Source organism: Pseudophryne corroboree, chromosome 2 (assembly GCF_028390025.1).
Source record: "Pseudophryne corroboree isolate aPseCor3 chromosome 2, aPseCor3.hap2, whole genome shotgun sequence".
Taxonomy (NCBI): domain Eukaryota; kingdom Metazoa; phylum Chordata; class Amphibia; order Anura; family Myobatrachidae; genus Pseudophryne; species Pseudophryne corroboree.
In genome coordinates, this window is record NC_086445.1 from 255,233,361 (window position 1) to 255,251,676 (window position 18,316).

The 18,316-nt window shown below is 48.1% G+C and overlaps 1 protein-coding gene across 3 annotated transcripts in view; it reads right to left on the reverse strand.

The window, feature by feature from the left end:
* Window positions 1-467: 467 nt before the first annotated feature.
* TROAP (trophinin associated protein) overlaps window positions 468-18,316 on the reverse strand; it is a 241,192-nt gene continuing 223,343 nt past the window's right edge. For all 3 annotated transcript variants that reach the window (XM_063952683.1, XM_063952682.1, XM_063952681.1), the window contains exons 16-17: window positions 2,210-2,391; window positions 468-1,311 (exon numbers count right to left, since the gene is read on the reverse strand). In XM_063952683.1, coding sequence (XP_063808753.1) covers window positions 1,279-1,311; window positions 2,210-2,391 — 215 coding nt within the window. In that variant the 3' untranslated portion in view covers window positions 468-1,278. The remainder of the gene's footprint in view (window positions 1,312-2,209; window positions 2,392-18,316) is intronic.

Genomic DNA, 18,316 nt, shown 5'->3' on the forward strand with positions numbered 1-18,316 from the left:
AGAAGCACTGCACAGATCTAACTGATCTGTGCAGGCTTCATGTACGGGTGTGTTTGGCTGCCAGCCCACACGACCACATACACCATCGGAAAACAACTAAAACATGGGGACATAGTAAATTCCTGTGTTTTAGTTTAAAATAAAAAAAGCATCAAATCTTAGTAAAATTTACCCCCAGGTGTTGTGGATTTAAAATGTGCAGGGAGATTTAGATTTCGGTGGGGCGTGTCCAAACTGATCTAAGTGGCTGTGTAAAATAAAGCTGACCAGCAGAGTGGGCTACATGCAACAGCAGCCAGTATTTACCCAGCATGCACAATTTTTTTAATCTATTTTATCCCCTTGTTGTGCAACATGGTTTGTCCAGATACAAAAAGTTACTTGCTCTTTCTTCCTAAATCATAATCAGGCACTATGTATACAAACGCATATAAGTAAAGATGCAATGCCAAGCACAAAGCCACAAATATAAATAGTGTTATTTATTTTATGATTAATATAAAATTAAATGAGGGTTATAAAAACAAATACACAGAGGTACTGAAATGTTCCTACAAAAATTGGCCAAAAAACCCCCAAAAGACCATACTAAAAAGTAAAAGGACAGCCTTAAGGGCCCTACACACTGGCCGACATCAGCCAAAGATATGAACGATCTCGTTCATAAATGAACGAGAAACCGTTCATATCTTTGAGTGTGGAGGCTCCAGCGATGAACGATGCGCGGCCCCGCGCTCGTTCATCGCTGGTCCCCCGTCGGCTGTACATGCAGGCCAATATGGACGATCTCGTCCATATTTGCCTGCACTTCAATGCAGCCGGGTGACGGGGGGAGTGAAGAAACTTCACTCCCCCCGTCACTGCCCCCCCCGCCGCCGGGTCGCCCGTATCCGCCGTCGGGCAGCTCGACGGCGGATCGGCCAATGTGTAGGGCGTATTAGAATTATTTTGACGCAAAACTCATCCTCTTCTCTAAGAAGACACAAATATCCAGGAACCATCCAATCCGATGCCGACACTTCCCTGGCTCACTTTCAACATTATCTAGAATCTGATACCAAGAAAATATGTCCATGGAAGGTGTAGACCTGAAAGGAACTAAAATCCCTCCACAACTACTGTTCTCCAGGTTGCAGGCATATACTCTGACAATAAGGAACTGGTAATAAATAAAGGAAGAAGTGAGCTGCTTCTTGGTCTGTACATATGACAGTCACAAAAGTGGCCAGAAAGCATGGTGCAAATGCTTATATATACATAATACACAATCTGTAGCAGTCAGGAATCTCCAGGATTAATGGGAGTAAAGTGCTGGAAAAGAAAAACAAACAAACAGGAGATAAGCGACCGGTACACACCAACTACTAAACATATCTAAACAGTATGTAGTTCAAAATACATGTGTAATATACAGTACATCTGTAATGGCACTAAAGCTTACAATAACACCATCTAAAGGTTTTTGCTGAAATCAGTCGCTCAGTGCTTGAGTGCCACACGCAGAAATCGCTTTGGCTGGAGATAAACTTTGTCCTCAAAACACACCAGGTGACGGAGACAGACATAAGAAGTAGTAATGTGGAATGTGCACTGTAAGGCCTAAAGGCACAGGGCAGCTATACCAACCTCTAAAACACAAGTATTTCAATTTAGTGCGATTGAAGATCCTATAAATAAAAGTTAGCTGTACGTAAATTCAAGAAAACAGTATAACCGACACAACTTTGACACCTTCATATCAGACCTTCTAAAAATTTTAATAATGTGTACATTTCAAATCTGTTTTACATAGATCAGTTGTCACAAAGTTTGGCTGTGTCAGAGATGTGTTCTTTGAAAGGATAATATAGTGATTTAAAGGTTGGAATAGAACCAGTACATGCTACAGCCTAAGACAGTGATGGCTAACATTGACACTCCAGCTGTTGTTGAACTACATATCCCAGCATGCCCTGCTACAGGTTTGTTATTTGGCCATGCTAAAACTGATGCAGGGCATGCTGGGATGTGTAGTTCAACAACAGCTGGAGTGTCAAAGTTAGCCATCACTGGCCTAAGGTGGTCAGGCAGAAGCTGTACAATCTGCAATACAAGGCTGCCAACACTCTGCTAGCTCATGTTAGCAGCAGAAACTTTTGCTTGGCTTTTCCAGCAATAATATACAAATGTAACGCTTACGTAAACCACATATATCGTACTATACACACACCATGTCATCCTGCTGCTCCAGCAAACTAGATACAGGGTCATTACATCTCCTACAAGAGTTAGCAGTCCCTCGAGATGTATAAAAAGCACACTCCTCATCTAGGTAGGTATCCCAAAACCTCTGCTTTGATGACATTGTAGCTTCTAGTCGTAATCTTGCAATTGTGGGTAAGGAGTGTGGACCTGATGAAAGAAATTTAGTGATCACAAGATTATTAACAAATCAATGGATTCTTGCAAATAACATACTCTCTCTTACAGCCACTAGGTGACACTGGAGAGACATCTTCTACACTGGGGATAAGACAGTGGCATTGTATCTTAGAAAAGGAGTTTCAATATCTACATTGTAGATTTGTACTTAAAGAACCAGCATTAAATATTGCTGCAAGCCTGATAAGTGGAAAAGAATATGTTTGGCGTCTAAAAAATAATTTTTGTACAATGTTAAAATCTTTTTGAAAAGTCATCTGGGGGCACGGGTTCTGTGCCTAGAAGTGGCAGGAGGAACTTGGGCACTTTTAAAAAAAAAAATTCAAAGATAATTTGGCTCCTCCATCTCTATATTGCAAAGTCTGGAGTCTGTTCTATTTTACTCTCAGAACCAGTACAGAAGAAAAGGGAGAGGTAAATGCTCAAAACCACCAATAAACCAGCGCATACATTGGAAGGCCAAACCGTATCCCCCAGTGACTTTGAGAAAAGGATTTAACAGTATCAGTGCTTTCTCTTGCTTCCATTGGGGGTCACTGGATCCACTGGGAATGCTCTGAAGGTCCTGCACACAAACAGATGCCTCCAAATAAGTGCATCTTTGGAGGTAAAAATGTTGAAACAGGATAACAGTTGGCTGGCCAACACTTATCTTCGCTGAGACCTGCCGACACCTATGAAGCACCAACCTAGTGGAATGTGTTCTCAAATTTCCAGGAACAGGTTTACCTGCTCCAATATACCTGCTCAATGACATAGATAAAGCATATGAATGCAAGCTGGGTTATCACAGAACCAAACCTTTATTTTGACCTATTAGGTCATCTGTCTATTACAAATTTGCCATTCTAGCATCAAAAATATTTAAAGTCCTGACAACATCTATAAGTAGGAGATAATCTTCTACATTAGAAGACTAACATTCTGGTTGAAAAGAGCGTCCGTTTCAAGCCCCATCTGTATGGGGAAAAAATAAGATTTTACTTACCAGTAAATCTATTTCTCGTAGTCCGTAGTGGATGCTGGGGACTCCGTAAGGACCATGGGGAATAGGCGGGCTCTGCAGGAGACATGGGCACTTTAAGAAAGAATTTAGATTCTGGTGTGCTCTGGCTCCTCCCTCTATGTCCCTCCTCCAGACCTCAGTTAGAGAAACTGTGCCCGGAAGAGCTGACAGTACAAGGAAAGGATTTTGGGAATCCAGGGTAAGACTCATACCAGCCACACCAATCACACCGTATAACTTGTGATTACTTTACCCAGTTAACAGTATGAATAACAACAGAGCATCAGATAAACCCTGATGCAACTATAACATAACCCTTATTTAAGCAATAACTATATACAAGCATTGCAGAAGAAGTCCGCACTTGGGACGGGCGCCCAGCATCCACTACGGACTACGAGAAATAGATTTACCGGTAAGTAAAATCTTATTTTCTCTAACGTCCTAGTGGATGCTGGGGACTACGTAAGGACCATGGGGATTATACCAAAGCTCCCAAACGGGCGGGAGTGCGCGGATGACTCTGCAGCACCGAATGAGCAAACACAAGGTCCTCCTTAGCCAGGTAATAAACTTGTAGAACTTTGCAAAGGTGTTTGAACCTGACCAAGTAGCCGCTCGGCAAAGCTGCAATGCCGAGACCCCTCGGGCAGCCGCCCAAAAAGAGCCCACCTTCCTTGTGGAATGGGCCTTAACTGATTTAGGCAGCGGCAACCCAGCCACAGAATGAAACTGCTGAATCGTGTTACAGATTCAGCGAGCAATAGTTTGCTTTGAAGCAGGCGCCCCAAGCTCGTTGGAAGCATACAGGATAAACAAAGATTCTGTTTTCCTGACCTTAGCCGTTCTGGTTACATAAACCTTCAAAGCCCTGACCACATCCAGTGACTCGGAATCCTCCAAGTCAGTAGTAGCCACAGGCACCACAATAGGTTGGTTTATATGAAAGGATGAAACCACCTTTGGCAGAAATTGTGGGCGGGTCCGCAATTCTGCTCTATCCGCATGGAAAACCAGATAAGGGCTTTGATGTGACAAAGCCGCCAATTCTGACACACGCCTAGCCGAAGCCAAGGCTAGTAGCATGTCCACCTTACAGGTGAGATATTTCAATTCCACCGTCTTGAGTGGTTCAAACCAGTGTGATTTCAGGAAACTCAACACCACGTTAAGATCCCAAGGTGCCACTGGAGGCACAAAAGGCGGCTGAATATGCAGCACTCCCTTTACAAACGTCTGAACTTCAGGCAGAGAAGCCAGTTCTTTTTGAAAGAAAATGGATAGGGCCGAAATCTGGACCTTAATGGAGCCCAATTTTAGGCCCAAAGTCACTCCCGACTGTAGAAAGTGAAGGAAACGGCCCAGCTGGAATTCCTCCGTAGGGGCATTCCTGGCCTCACACCAAGCAACATATTTTCGCCATATACGGTGATAATGTTGAACAGTCACGTCCTTCCTAGCCTTTATCAGCGTAGGAATGACCTCATCCGGAATGCCTTTTTCTGCTAGGATCCGGCGTTCAACCGCCATGCCGTCAAACGCAGCCGCGGTAAGTCTTGGAACAGACAGGGCCCCTGTTGCAACAAGTCCTGTCTTAGAGGCAGAGGATACCAAGTCCTTCTTGGCCAGTCCGGAACAATGAGTATTGTTCTCACTCCTCTTTTTCTTATGATTCTCAGCACCTTTGGTATGAGAGGAAGAGGAGGAAATAAATAGACCGACTGGAACACCCACGGCGTCACCAGTGCGTCCACAGCTATCGCCTGAGGGTCTCTTGACCCGGCGCAATACTTCTTTAGCTTTTTGTTGAGGCGGGATGCCATCATGTCCACCTGTGGCAGCTCCCACTGACTAGCAACCTGCGCGAAGACTTCTTGATGAAGTCCCCATTCTCCCGGGTGGAGGTCGTGCCTGCTGAGGAAGTCTGCTTCCCAGTTGTCCACTCCTGGAATGAACACTGCTGATAGTGCGCTTACGTGATTCTCCGCCCAACGAAGAATTCTGGTGGCTTCTGCCATCGCCACCCTGCTCCTTGTGCTGCCTTGGCGGTTTACATGAGCCACTGCGGTGATGTTGTCTGACTGAATCAGAACCGGGTGGTCGCGAAGTATGGACTCCGCTTGGCGTAGGGTGTTGTATATGGCCCTTAGTTCCAGGATGTTGATGTGGAGGCAAGTCTCCTGACTTGACCACAGACCCTGGAAATTTCTTCCCTGTGTGACTGCCCCCCCACCCTCGGAGGCTTGCATCCGTGGTCACCAGGATTCAGTCCTGAATGCCGAATCTGCGGCCCTCGAGGAGGTGAGCACTCTGCAGCCACCACAGGAGCGACACCCTGGCCCTGGGGGATAGGGTGATTAACCGATGCATCTGAAGATGTGATCCGGACCATTTGTCCAGTAGATCCCATTGAAAGGTCCTCGCATGGAACCTGCCGAAGGGAATGGCCTCGTATGATGCCACCATCTTTCCCAGGACTCGCGTGCAGTGATGCACAGACACCTGTCTTGGTTTCAATATGTTTCTGACCAGTGTCATGAGCTCTTGAGCCTTCTCCATCTGGAGGTAAACCCTCTTCTGGTCTGTGTCCAGAATCATGCCCAGAAAGGGCAGACGAGTCGTAGGAATCAACTGCGACTTTGGAATATTTAGAATCCAGCCATGTTGCCTTAACACTTCCAGAGAGCGTGCTACGCTGATCAGCAACTGCTCTCTGGACCTCGCCTTTATGAGTAGATCGTCCAAGTATGAGATAATTGTGACCCCTTGCTTCCGCAGGAGTACCATCATTTCTGCCATTACCTTGGTAAATATTCTCGGTGCCGTGGAGAGACCAAACGGCAACGTCTGAAATTGGTAATGACAATCCTGTACTACAAATCTGAGGTACGCCTGATGAGGTGGATAAATGGGGACTTGAAGGTATGCATCCTTTATGTCCAGAGACACCATAAAATCCCCCCCTTCCAGGCTTGCGATGACCGCTCTGAGCGATTCCATCTTGAACTTGAACCTTTTCATGTATATGTTCAGGGATTTTAAATTCAATATGGGTCTGACCGAACCGTCCGGTTTCGGTACCACAAACATGGTCGAATAATAACCCTTTCCTCGTTGAAGGAGGGGAACCTTGACCACCACTTGTTGAAGATACAATTTGTGAATTGCAGCTAACACTATTTCCCTCTGTAAGGGGGAAGCTGGCAGGGCCGATTTGAGGTATCGGTGAGGGGGCATATCTTCGAATTCCAGCTTGTATCCCTGAGACACAATATCTATTGCCCAGGGATCCACCTGTGAGTGAACCCACTTGTGGCTGAAATTTCGGAGACGCGCCCCCACCGCGCCTGGCTCCGCCTGTGGAGCCCCAGCGTCATGCGGTGGATTTTGTAGAGGCCGGGGAGGACTTCTGTTCCTGGGAACTAGCTGTGTTGTGCAGCTTCTTTCCTCTGCCCCTGCCTCTGGCAAGAAAGGACGCACCTCGGACTTTCTTGCCTTTTTGTGATCGAAAGGACTGCATTTAGAAATACGGTGCTCTCTTAGGCTGTCAGGAAACATATGGCAAAAAATTTGACGTTCCAGCAGAAGCTGTGGAGACCAGGTCCGAGAGACCCTCCCCAAACAATTCCTCACCCTTGTAAGGTAAAACCTCCATGTGCCTTTTTGAGTCGGCATCACCTGTCCATTGCCGAGTCCACAGGACCCTTCTGGCAGAAATCGACATTGCATTTATTCTAGAGCCCAGTAGGCTAATGTCTCTTTGAGCATCTCTCATATATAGGACAGCGTCTTTTATATGCCCCAGGGTCATTAATATAGTATCCTTGTCTAAGGTATCAAGTTCCTCAGATAAGGTATCCGTCCATGCTGCTACAGCACTACACACCCACGCCGACGCAATTGCCGGCCTTAGTAAGGTACCTGAACTTGTATAAATGGACTTTAGGGTACCCTCTTGCTTTCTATCCGCAGCATCTTTTAGGGTGGCCGTATCCTGTGATGGCAGGGCTACCCTCTTGGATAAGCGTGTTAAAGCTTTGTCCACCCTAGGGGAGGATTCCCAGCGTAACCTGTCCGTTGGCGGGAAGGGATACGCCATAAACATCCGTTTAGAAATCTGCAGTTTTTTATCTGGAGATTCCCAAGTCTTTTCACATAACTAATTTAGCTCGTGTGAAGGGGAGGGTTGTCACCACCTGCCTTTTTTCCCCATACATATGAACCCTCTTGTCAGGGACTGGGGTTTCCTCTGTGATGTGCAACACATCCTTAATTGCTATAATCATATAACGGATGGATTTAGCCAATTTAGGCTGTAACTTTGCATAATCGTAATCGACACGAGTCAGAATCCATGTCGGTATCTGTGTCAACAATCTGGGATAGTGGGCGCTTCTGAGACCCTGACGGCCTCTGCGACATAGGATCAGGCACGGGCTGAGACCCTGACTGTCCTAAGGTTTCAGCTTTATCCAACCTTTTATGCAAGGAATTAACATTATCATTTAAAACCTTCCACATATCCATCCAATCAGGTGTCGGCACCGTCGGCGGAGACACCACATTCATTTGCTCCCGCTCCGTTTCCACATAGCCTTCCTCGTCAAACATGTCGACACAAGCGTACCGACACACCACACACACAGGGGATGCTCTTTTTGAAGACAGTTCCCCCACAAGGCCCTTTGGAGAGACAGAGAGAGAGTATGCCAGCACACACCCCAGCGCTATATAACCCAGGAATCACACAGTAACTTAGTGTTAACCCAGTAGCCGCTGTAATAATGATTTTTGCGCCTAATTATGTGCCCCCCCTCTCTTTTTTACCCTCTTCTACCGTGAATCTGCAGGGGAGAGCCTGGGGAGCTTCCTCTCAGCAGAGCTGTGGAGAAAAAATGGCGCTGGTGAGTGCTGAGGAAGAAGCCCCGCCCCCTCAGCGGTGGGCTTCTGTCCCGCATTTATGTACAATATTATGGTGGGGGCTCATACATATATACAGTGCCCAACTGTATATATGTCAAACTTTTGCCAAGAGGTCCTAATTGCTGCCCAGGGCGCGCCCCCCTGCACCCTACAGTGACCGGAGTATGTGGGTGTAGTGTGGGAGCAATGGCGCACAGCTGCAGTGCTGTGCGCTACCTCAGTGAAGACTGGAGTCTTCTGCCGCCGATTTCGAAGTCTCACCCGGCTTCTGTCTTCCGGCTCTGCGAGCGGGACGGCGGCGCGGCTCCGGGATCGGACGACGAGGGTGAGATCCTGTGTACGATCCCTCTGGAGCTAATGGAGTATGTGGGTGTAGTGTGGGAGCAATGGCGCACAGCTGCAGTGCTGTGCGCTACCTCAGTGAAGACTGGAGTCTTCTGCCGCCGATTTCGAAGTCTCACCCGGCTTCTGTCTTCCGGCTCTGCGAGCGGGACGGCGGCGCGGCTCCGGGATCGGACGACGAGGGTGAGATCCTGTGTACGATCCCTCTGGAGCTAATGGTGTCCAGTAGCCTAAGAAGCAGGACCTATCTTCAGAGAGTAGGGCTGCTTCTCTCCCCTCAGTCCCACGATGCAGGAAGTCTGTTGCCAGCAGAGCTCCCTGAAAATAAAAAAAACCTAACAAAATACTTTCTTACAGCAAGCTCAGGAGAGCTCACTGAACAGCACCCAGCTCGTCCGGGCACAGATTCAAACTAAGGTCTGGAGGAGGGACATAGAGGGAGGAGCCAGAGCACACCAGAATCTAAATTCTTTCTTTAAGTGTCCATGTCTCCTGCGGAGCCCGTCTATTCCCCATGGTCCTTACGGAGTCCCCAGCATCCACTAGGACGTTAGAGAAAATAAATATGGATATCTGCAATAAAGAACTTAAACAATTTTTGCTGTAGAAACTAGCATAGAAAAAATAAGAACTTACTCACCGGTAATTCTATTTCTCGTAGTCCGTAGTGGATGCTGGGACTCCGTAAGGACCATGGGGATTAGCGGCTCCGCAGGAGACTGGGCACAACTAAAAGAAAGCTTTAGACTACTGGTGTGCACTGGCTCCTCCCACTATGACCCTCCTCCAGACTTCAGTTAGGATACTGTGCCCGGAAGAGCTGACACAATAAGGAAGGATTTTGAATCCCGGGTAAGACTCATACCAGCCACACCAATCACACCGTATAACTCGTGATACAATACCCAGTTAACAGTATGACAACAACTGAGCCTCTCAACAGATGGCTCAACAATAACCCTTTAGTTAGGCAATAACTATATACAAGTATTGCAGACAATCCGCACTTGGGATGGACGCCCAGCATCCACTACGGACTACGAGAAATAGAATTACCGGTGAGTAAAATCTTATTTTCTCTGACGTCCTAAGTGGATGCTGGGACTCCGTAAGGACCACGGGGATTATACCAAAGCTCCCAAACGGGCGGGAGAGTGCGGATGACTCTGCAGCACCGAATGGGCAAACTCTAGGTCCTCCTCAGCCAGGGTGTCAAACTTGTAGAATTTAGCAAACGTGTTTGACCCCGACCAAGTAGCTGCTCGGCAAAGTTGTAGAGCCGAGACCCCTCGGGCAGCCGCCCAAGAAGAGCCCACCTTCCTCGTGGAATGGGCTTTTACTGATTTAGGATGCGGCAGTCCAGCCGCAGAATGTGCAAGCTGAATCGTACTACAGATCCAGCGAGCAATAGTCTGCTTTGAAGCAGGTGCACCCAACTTGTTGGGCGCATACAGGATAAATAGCGAGTCAGTATTTCTGACTCCAGCCGTCCTGGAAACATATACTTTTCAGGGCCCTGACTACGTCCAGTAACTTGGAATCCTCCAAGTCCCAAGTAGCCGCAGGCACCACAATAGGTTGGTTCACATGAAAAACTGATACCACCTTAGGAAGGAATTGGGAACGAGTCCTCAATTCCGCCTTATCCATATAAAATACAGATAACGGCTTTTGCATGACAAAGCCGCCAATTCTGATACACGCCTGGCCGACGCCAAGGCCCACAGCATGACCACTTTCCACGTGAGGTATTGTAGCTCCACGGATTTAAGTGGCTCAACCCACTGCGACTTCAGGAAATCCAACACCACGTTGAGATCCCACGGTGCCACTGAAGGCACAAACGGGGGCTGACTATGCAGCACTCCCTTAACAAAAGTCCGAACTTCAGGCAGTGAAGCCAGTTCTATTTTGGAAGAAAATCGATAGAGCCGAAATCTGGACCTTAATGGAACCCAATTTTAGGCCCATAGTCACCTCTGACTGTAGGAAGTGCAGAAATCGACCTAGCTGAAATTCTTCCTTTGGGGCCTTCCTGGCCTCACAGCACGCAACATATTTCCGCCATATGCGGTGATAATGGTTTGCGTTCACTTCTTTCCTAGCTTTAATTAGCGTAGGGATAACTTCCTCCGGAATGCCCTTTTCCTTCAGGATCCGGCGTTCAACCGCCATGCCGTCAAACGCAGCCGCGGTACGTCTTGGAACAGACAGGCCCCCTGCTGCAGCAGGTCCTGTCTGAACGGCAGAGGCCATGGGTCCTCTGAGATCATCTCTTGGAGTTCTGGGTACCAAGCTCTTCTTGGCCAATCCGGAACAATGAGTATAGTTCTTACTCCTCTCCTTCTTATTATTCTCATTACCCTGGGTAAGAGAGGCAGAGAAGGGAACACATACACCAACTGGTACACCCACGGTGTTACCAGAGCGTCCACAGCTATCGCCTGAGGGTCCCTTGACCTGGCGCAATATCTTTATAGCTTTTTGTTGAGGCGGGACGCCATCATGTCCACCTGTGGCCTTTCCCAACGGTGTACAATCATTTGGAAGACTTCTGGATGAAGTCCCCACTCTCCCGGGTGGAGGTCGTGTCTGCTGAGAAAGTCTGCTTCATTCACTACGGGAATGAACACTGCTGACAGTGCTAACACATGATTTTCCGCCCATCGGAGAATCCTTGTGGCTTCTGCCATCGCCATCCTGCTTCTTGTGCCGCCCTGTCGGTTTACATGAGCGACCGCCGTGATGTTGTCTGACTGGATCAGCACCGGCTGGTGTTGAAGCAGGGGTCTAGCCTGACTTAGGGCATTGTAAATGGCCCTTAGTTCCAGAACATTTATGTGTAGGGAAGTCTCCTGACTTTTCCATAGGCCTTGGAAGTTTCTTCCCTGTGTGACTGCCCCCCAGCCTCGAAGGCTGGCATCCGTGGTCACCAGGACCCAGTCCTGTATGCCGAATCTGCGGCCCCCTAGAAGATGAGCACTCTGCAGCCACCACCACAGCGACACCCTGGCCCTTGGAGACAGGGTTATCCGCCAATGCATCTGAAGATGCGACCCGGACCACTTGTCTCGCCTTTATAAGGAGATCGTCCAAGTACGGGATAAGTACTTCGGCCATTACCTTGGTAAATACCCTCGGTGCCGGGGACAGACCAACGGCAACGTCTGGAATTGGTAATGACAATCCTGTACCACAATTTTGAGGTACTCCTGGTGAAGAGGGTAAATAGGGACATGCAGGTAAGCATCCTTGATGTCCAGTGATACCCTGAAATTCTCCAGGCTTGCAATAATCGCCCTGAGCGATTCCATTTTGAACTTGAACCTTCGTATAGAAGTGTTCAAGGATTTCAATTTTAGAATGGGTCTCACCGAACCTTCTGGTTTCGGTACCACAACATTTTGGAATAGTAACCCCGGCCTTGTTGAAGCAGGGGTACCTTGATTTCACCTCCTGGAAGTACAGCTTGTGAATTGCCGCCAGTACTACCTTTCTCCGAGGGCAGCAGGCCAGGCTGATGTGAGGTAACGGCGAGGGGGAGTCGCCTCGAACTCCAGCCTGTATCCCTGTGATACTACTTGCAGAACCTAGGGATCCACCTGTGGGCAAGCCCACTGGTCCCTGAAGTTCCCGAGACGCGCCCCCACCGCACCTGTCTCCACCTGTGGAGCCCCCGCGTCATGCGGTGGACTCAGAGGAAGCGGGGGAAGATTTTTGATCCTGGGAACTGGCTGTCTGGTGCAGCTTTTTCCTTCTACCCTTGTCTCTGTGCAGAAAGGAAGCACCTTTGACCCGCTTGCTTTTCTGAAGCCGAAAGGACTGTACCTGAAAATACGGTGCTTTCTTAGGCTGTGAGGAAACCGGAGGTAAAAAAATTTCTTCCCAGCTGTTGCTGTGGATACGAGGTCCCAGAGAGCATCCCCAAACAATTCCTCACCCTTAAAAAGGAAGAATCTCCATGTGCCTTTTAAAGGCAGCATCACCTGTCTACTGCCGGGTCTCTAATACCCTCCTGGCAGAATGGACATTGCATTAATTCTGGATGCCAGCCGGCAAATATCCCTCTGTGCATCCTTCATATAAGACGACGTCTTTAATATGCTCTATGTTAGCAAAATATTATCCCTGTCTAGGGGTTTAATATTATCCGACAGGGTATCAGACCACGCTGCAGCAGCACTATTTATGCTGAGGCAATTGCAGGTCTCAGTATAGTACCTGAGTGTGTATATACAGACTTCAGGATAGCCTCCTGCTTTTTATCAGCAGGCTCCTTCAAGGTGGCCGTATCCTAAGACGGCAGTGCCACCTTTTTTGACAAACGTGTGAGCGCCTTATCCACCCTAGGGGATATCTCCCAACGTGACCTATCCTCCGGCGGGAAAGGGTACGCCATCAGTAACTTTTTAGAAATTACCAGTTTCTTATCGGGGGAACCCACGCTTCTTTACACACTTCATTCACTCATCTGATGGGGTAACAAAACACTGGCTGCTTTTTCTCCCCAAAAATAAAACCCCTTTTATGTGGTATTTGGGTTCATGTCAGAAATGTGTAAAACATTTTTTATTGCCGAGATCATGCAACGGATGTTCCTAGTGGATTGTGTATATATATATATATATCTCAACCTCGTCGACACTGGAGTCAGACTCCATGTCGACATCTGTGTCTGCCATCTGAGGTAACGGGCGTTTTTTGAGCCCCTGATGGCCTTTGAGACGCCTGGGCAGGCGCGGGCTGAGAAGCCGGCTGTCCCACAGCTGTTACGTCATCCAGCCTTTTATGTAAGGAGTTGACATTGTCGGTTAATACCTTCCACCTATCCATCCACTCCGGTGTCGGCCCCACAGGGGGCGACATCCCATTTATCGGCCTCTGCTCTGCCTCCACGTAACCTTCCTCATCCAACATGTCGACACAGCCGTACCGACACACCGCACACACACAGGGAATGCTCTGAGGACAGGACCCCACAAAGTCCTTTGGGGAGACAGAGAGAGAGAGAGAGAGTATGCCAGCACACACCAGAGCGCTATATAATGCAGGGATTAACACTATAACTGAGTGATTTTTCCCCCAATAGCTGCTTGTATACATATATTGCACCTAAATTTAGTGCCCCCCCTCTCTTTTTAACCCTTTGAGCCTGAAAACTACAGGGGAGAGCCTGGGGAGCTATCTTCCAGCTGCACTGTGAAGATAAAATGGCGCCAGTGTGCTGAGGGAGATAGCCCCGCCTCTTTTTCGGCGGACTTTTCTCCCGCTTTTTCATGGATTCTGGCAGGGGTAATTTATCACATATATAGCCCTGGGACTATATATTGTGATGATTTGCCAGCCATGGTGTCTTATATTGCCCTCAGGGCGCCCCCCCCAGCGCCCTGCACCCATCAGTGACCTGAGTGTGAGGTGTGCATGAGGAGCAAAGGCGCACAGCTGCAGTGCTGTGCGCTACCTTGTTGAAGACTGAAGTCTTCTGCCGCCGATTTTCCGGAACACTTCTTGCTTCTGGCTCTGTAAGGGGGCAAGCGGCGCGGCTCCGGGAACGAACACCAAGGTCGGGTCCTGCGGTCGATCCCTCTGGAGCTAATGGTGTCCAGTAGCCTAAGAAGCCCAAGCTACCACCAGTTAGGTAGGTTCGCTTCTTCTCCCCTTAGTCCCTCGCTGCAGTGAGTCTGTTGCCAGCAGATCTCACTGTAAAATAAAAAACCTAAATATACTTTCTTTCTAGGAGCTCAGGAGAGCCCCTAGTGTGCATTCAGCTCAGCCGGGCACAAGAATCTAACTGAAGTCTGGAGGAGGGTCATAGTGGGAGGAGCCAGTGCACACCAGTAGTCTAAAGCTTTCTTTTAGTTGTTCCCAGTCTCCTGCGGAGCCGCTAATCCCCATGGTCCTTACGGAGTCCCAGCATCCACTTAGGACGTTAGAGAAAGGTTAGAAACCTAGTGGCACATGTATGATACTCCAATATGGGGGAGAATTGGTATCAGCACACGTTATTGTGCACCGAGCCAGCGGTGTGTGCTCACTGACAGGGCAGATAGCTTGCAGATATGCAGGGCAATGTATGCACGGACCGATCAGACACCTGCAACTATTGATTTCGACAACTGCAGGTGTTGCTGCCCATACTCCACAGCCAGGGACAAAGCTGTCCCCGGCTATTGCGGCTTCCATCTCCAGGCAACATTGTGAGCTCTTGCACGAGTAGCAAAATCTCGCACATGCGCCCTGGATCCGGCCAGGGGGAGACACAGCACATCAGCATTAGGTTGATGCACTGTGTGCTCTGGAGGGGAGAGTTTTCTCTGCCCCGCTTCAGCAAACGAGATGTACCTTCCTGCTTCGCCTTAGTAAAGAGGCAAAGCAGGAAGAGCTCTAGCAGAAGGATATGTGCTGTGATAGTACATCAACCACCTACGGTTGTTGCCCATAGCAACCAATAAGATTCTTATTTATCTAGCACCTTCTAGAACATCTCCACTTCTAAAAACAAAACCTACACTTTAGTAAATATACTCCCTAATATCTATCTAACCTAGTTAAAATAAAAAAGGAGGAAAAACTGTAATAGGGTGTCAATCACAAAAAGGGAGATTTGGTGAGAGTTCTCCTGTTTTTTTAAAGTGGCAATCACTTACATAGCAAAACTAGAAAACTAGGTTGCTTTTGCCATGTAAATGATTACCACTTTAAAAAAAAAAAAAAAAAAAAACACCCTCACAGAACTCACAAAATCTCTCACTCTATGATTCTCACCCCCTATTACATTCCTCTCCATGAATTCTACATTCCACACTTTATGGTAGTTTTTTTTACCCCCCCAAATCAAACCGTATTACCTACATTGTCATCCCCACTCACAGGGTGGTATTCAATTTTGAGTGCCCGACCTCCTGTTCAAAGTGACGGGAGGCCGCAGGACGCAATTCACTTTATACAACAAAGTTGGGCGCAATTTAAAAAATTGCAATTTGGGCAGCCACACGGGTCACTTTTCATGGATATCAGATCGACACCCATGGGGGGGGGGGGGGGGGGTGATTGAAAGCTCAAATGCAGGTGTCGGCAGCCATTGTGCCCGAACGTAGCAACAATTGAATTGCTCCACTGTAGCGCCATCTAGTGACTGCCAGCGCATGCAACAACTGAATCTCGCCCACAAAGTTTAAAAGCGGACAATCAGCACTACGGCATTGAATTGCTGTCTAGATGTTTTGACATTTTGTATACCACATTTGGCAACATCATCTTAGCTGTTCTTCTTAGTCGTAAACAGGTAACATTTAACTATACAGATTAGAACTTTTTGCTGCAGCATGGGAAGGTTAGGTTTTTCATGTGGAATTGTGTGAAGGTCGCTTTTGAAAACAGCTTGCACACAGGGAGTATTGACACGGAAGTATACATGAGTTATAATGAGTAGTTTGGCTTAAAAGCCATGAAGTGTAAAACTGTCTTTAATAGCAGTTTAAATTTACAAATGTGTGGAAAATAAGATTTTACTCACCGGTAAATCTATTTCTCCTAGTCCGTAGTGGATGCTGGGAATTCCGTAAGGACCATGGGGAATAGACGGGCTCCGCAGGAGACTGGGCACTCTAAGAAAGATTTGGTACTATCTGGTGTGCACTGGCTCCTCCCTCTATGCCCCTCCTCCAGACCTCAGTTAGGATACTGTACCCGGAAGAGCCGACACAATAAGGAAGGATTTTGAATCCAGAGTAAGACTCATACCAGCCACACCAATCACACCGTATAACTCGTGATACTATACCCAGTTAACAGTATGAAATATAACAGAGCCTCTCAACAGATGGCTCAACAATAACCCTTTAGTTAGGCAATAACTATATACAAGTATTGCAGACAATCCGCACTTGGGATGGGCGCCCAGCATCCACTACGGACTACGAGAAATAGATTTACCGGTGAGTAAAATCTTATTTTCTCTGACGTCCTACTGGATGCTGGGAACTCCGTAAGGACCATGGGGATTATACCAAAGCTCCTAAACGGGCGGGAGAGTGCGGATGACTCTGCAGCACCGAATGAGAGAACTCAAGGTCCTCCTCAGCCAGGGTGTCAAATTTGTAGAATTTAGCAAACGTGTTTGCCCCTGACCAAGTTGCAGCTCGGCAAAGTTGTAAAGCCGAGACCCCTCGGGCAGCCGCCCAAGATGAGCCCACTTTCCTCGTGGAATGGGCTTTCACTGACTTAGGATGCGGCAATCCAGCCGCAGAATGCGCCAGCTGAATTGTGCTACAAATCCAGCGAGCAATAGTCTGCTTAGAAGCAGGAGCACCTATCTTGTTGGGTGCATACATGACAAAAAGCGAGTCAGTCTTCCTGACTCCAGCCGTCCTGGAAACAAAGTTTCAAGGCCCTGACTACATCCAGTAACTTGGAATCCTCCAAGTCCCTAGTAGCCGCAGGCACCACAATAGGTTGGTTCAAGTGAAAAGCAGATACCACCTTAGGGAGAAACTGGGGACGAGTCCTCAATTCTGCCCTATCCATATGGAAAATCAGATAAGGGCTTTTACAAGACAAAGCCGCCAATTCTGACACACGCCTGGCCGAAGCCAAGGCCAATAACATGACCACTTTCCACGTGAGATATTTCAAATCCACAGTTTTAAGTGGCTCAAACCAATGTGATTTTAGGAAACTCAACACCACATTGAGATCCCAAGGTGCCACGGGAGGCACAAAAGGGGGCTGAATATGAAGCACTCCCTTTACAAAAGTCTGAACTTCAAGCAGTGAAGCCAGTTCTTTCTGGAAGAAAATCGACCGGGCCGAAATCTGGACCTTAATGGAACCCAATTTTAGGCCCATAGTCACTCCCGACTGTAGGAAGTGCAGAAACCGACCCAGCTGAAATTCCTCTGTTGGGGCCTTCCTGGCCTCACACCACGCAACATATTTTCGCCAAATACGGTGATAATGGTTTGCGGTTACTTCTTTCCTGGCTTTTATCAGCGTAGGAATGACTTCCTCCGGAATGCCCTTTTCCTTTAGGATCCGGAATTCAACCGCCATGCCGTCAAACGCAGCCGCGGTAAGTCTTGGAACAGACAGGGCCCCTGCTGTAGCAGATCCTGTCTGAGCGGTAGAGGCCATGGGTCCTCTGATATCATTTCTTGAAGTTCTGGGTACCAAGCCCTTCTTGGCCAATCCGGAACCACGAGTATCGGTCTTACTCCTCGCCTTCTTATTATTCTCAGTACCTTTGGTATGAGAGGCAGAGGAGGGAACACATAAACAGACTGGTACACCCACGGTGTCACTAGAGCGTCCACAGCTATCGCCTGAGGGTCCCTTGACCTGGGGCAATATCTCTTTAGCTTTTTGTTGAGGCGGGACGCCATCATGTCCACCTGTGGCCTTTCCCAACGGTTTACCAACAGTAGGAAGACTTCTGGATGAAGTCCCCACTCTCCCGGGTGTAGGTCGTGTCTGCTGAGGAAGTCTGCTTCCCAGTTGTCCACTCCCGGAATGAACACTGCTGACAGTGCTAGTACGTGATTTTCCGCCCATCGGAGAATCCTTGTGGCTTCTGCCATCGCCATCCTGCTTCTTGTGCCGCCCTGTCGGTTCACATGGGCGACTGCC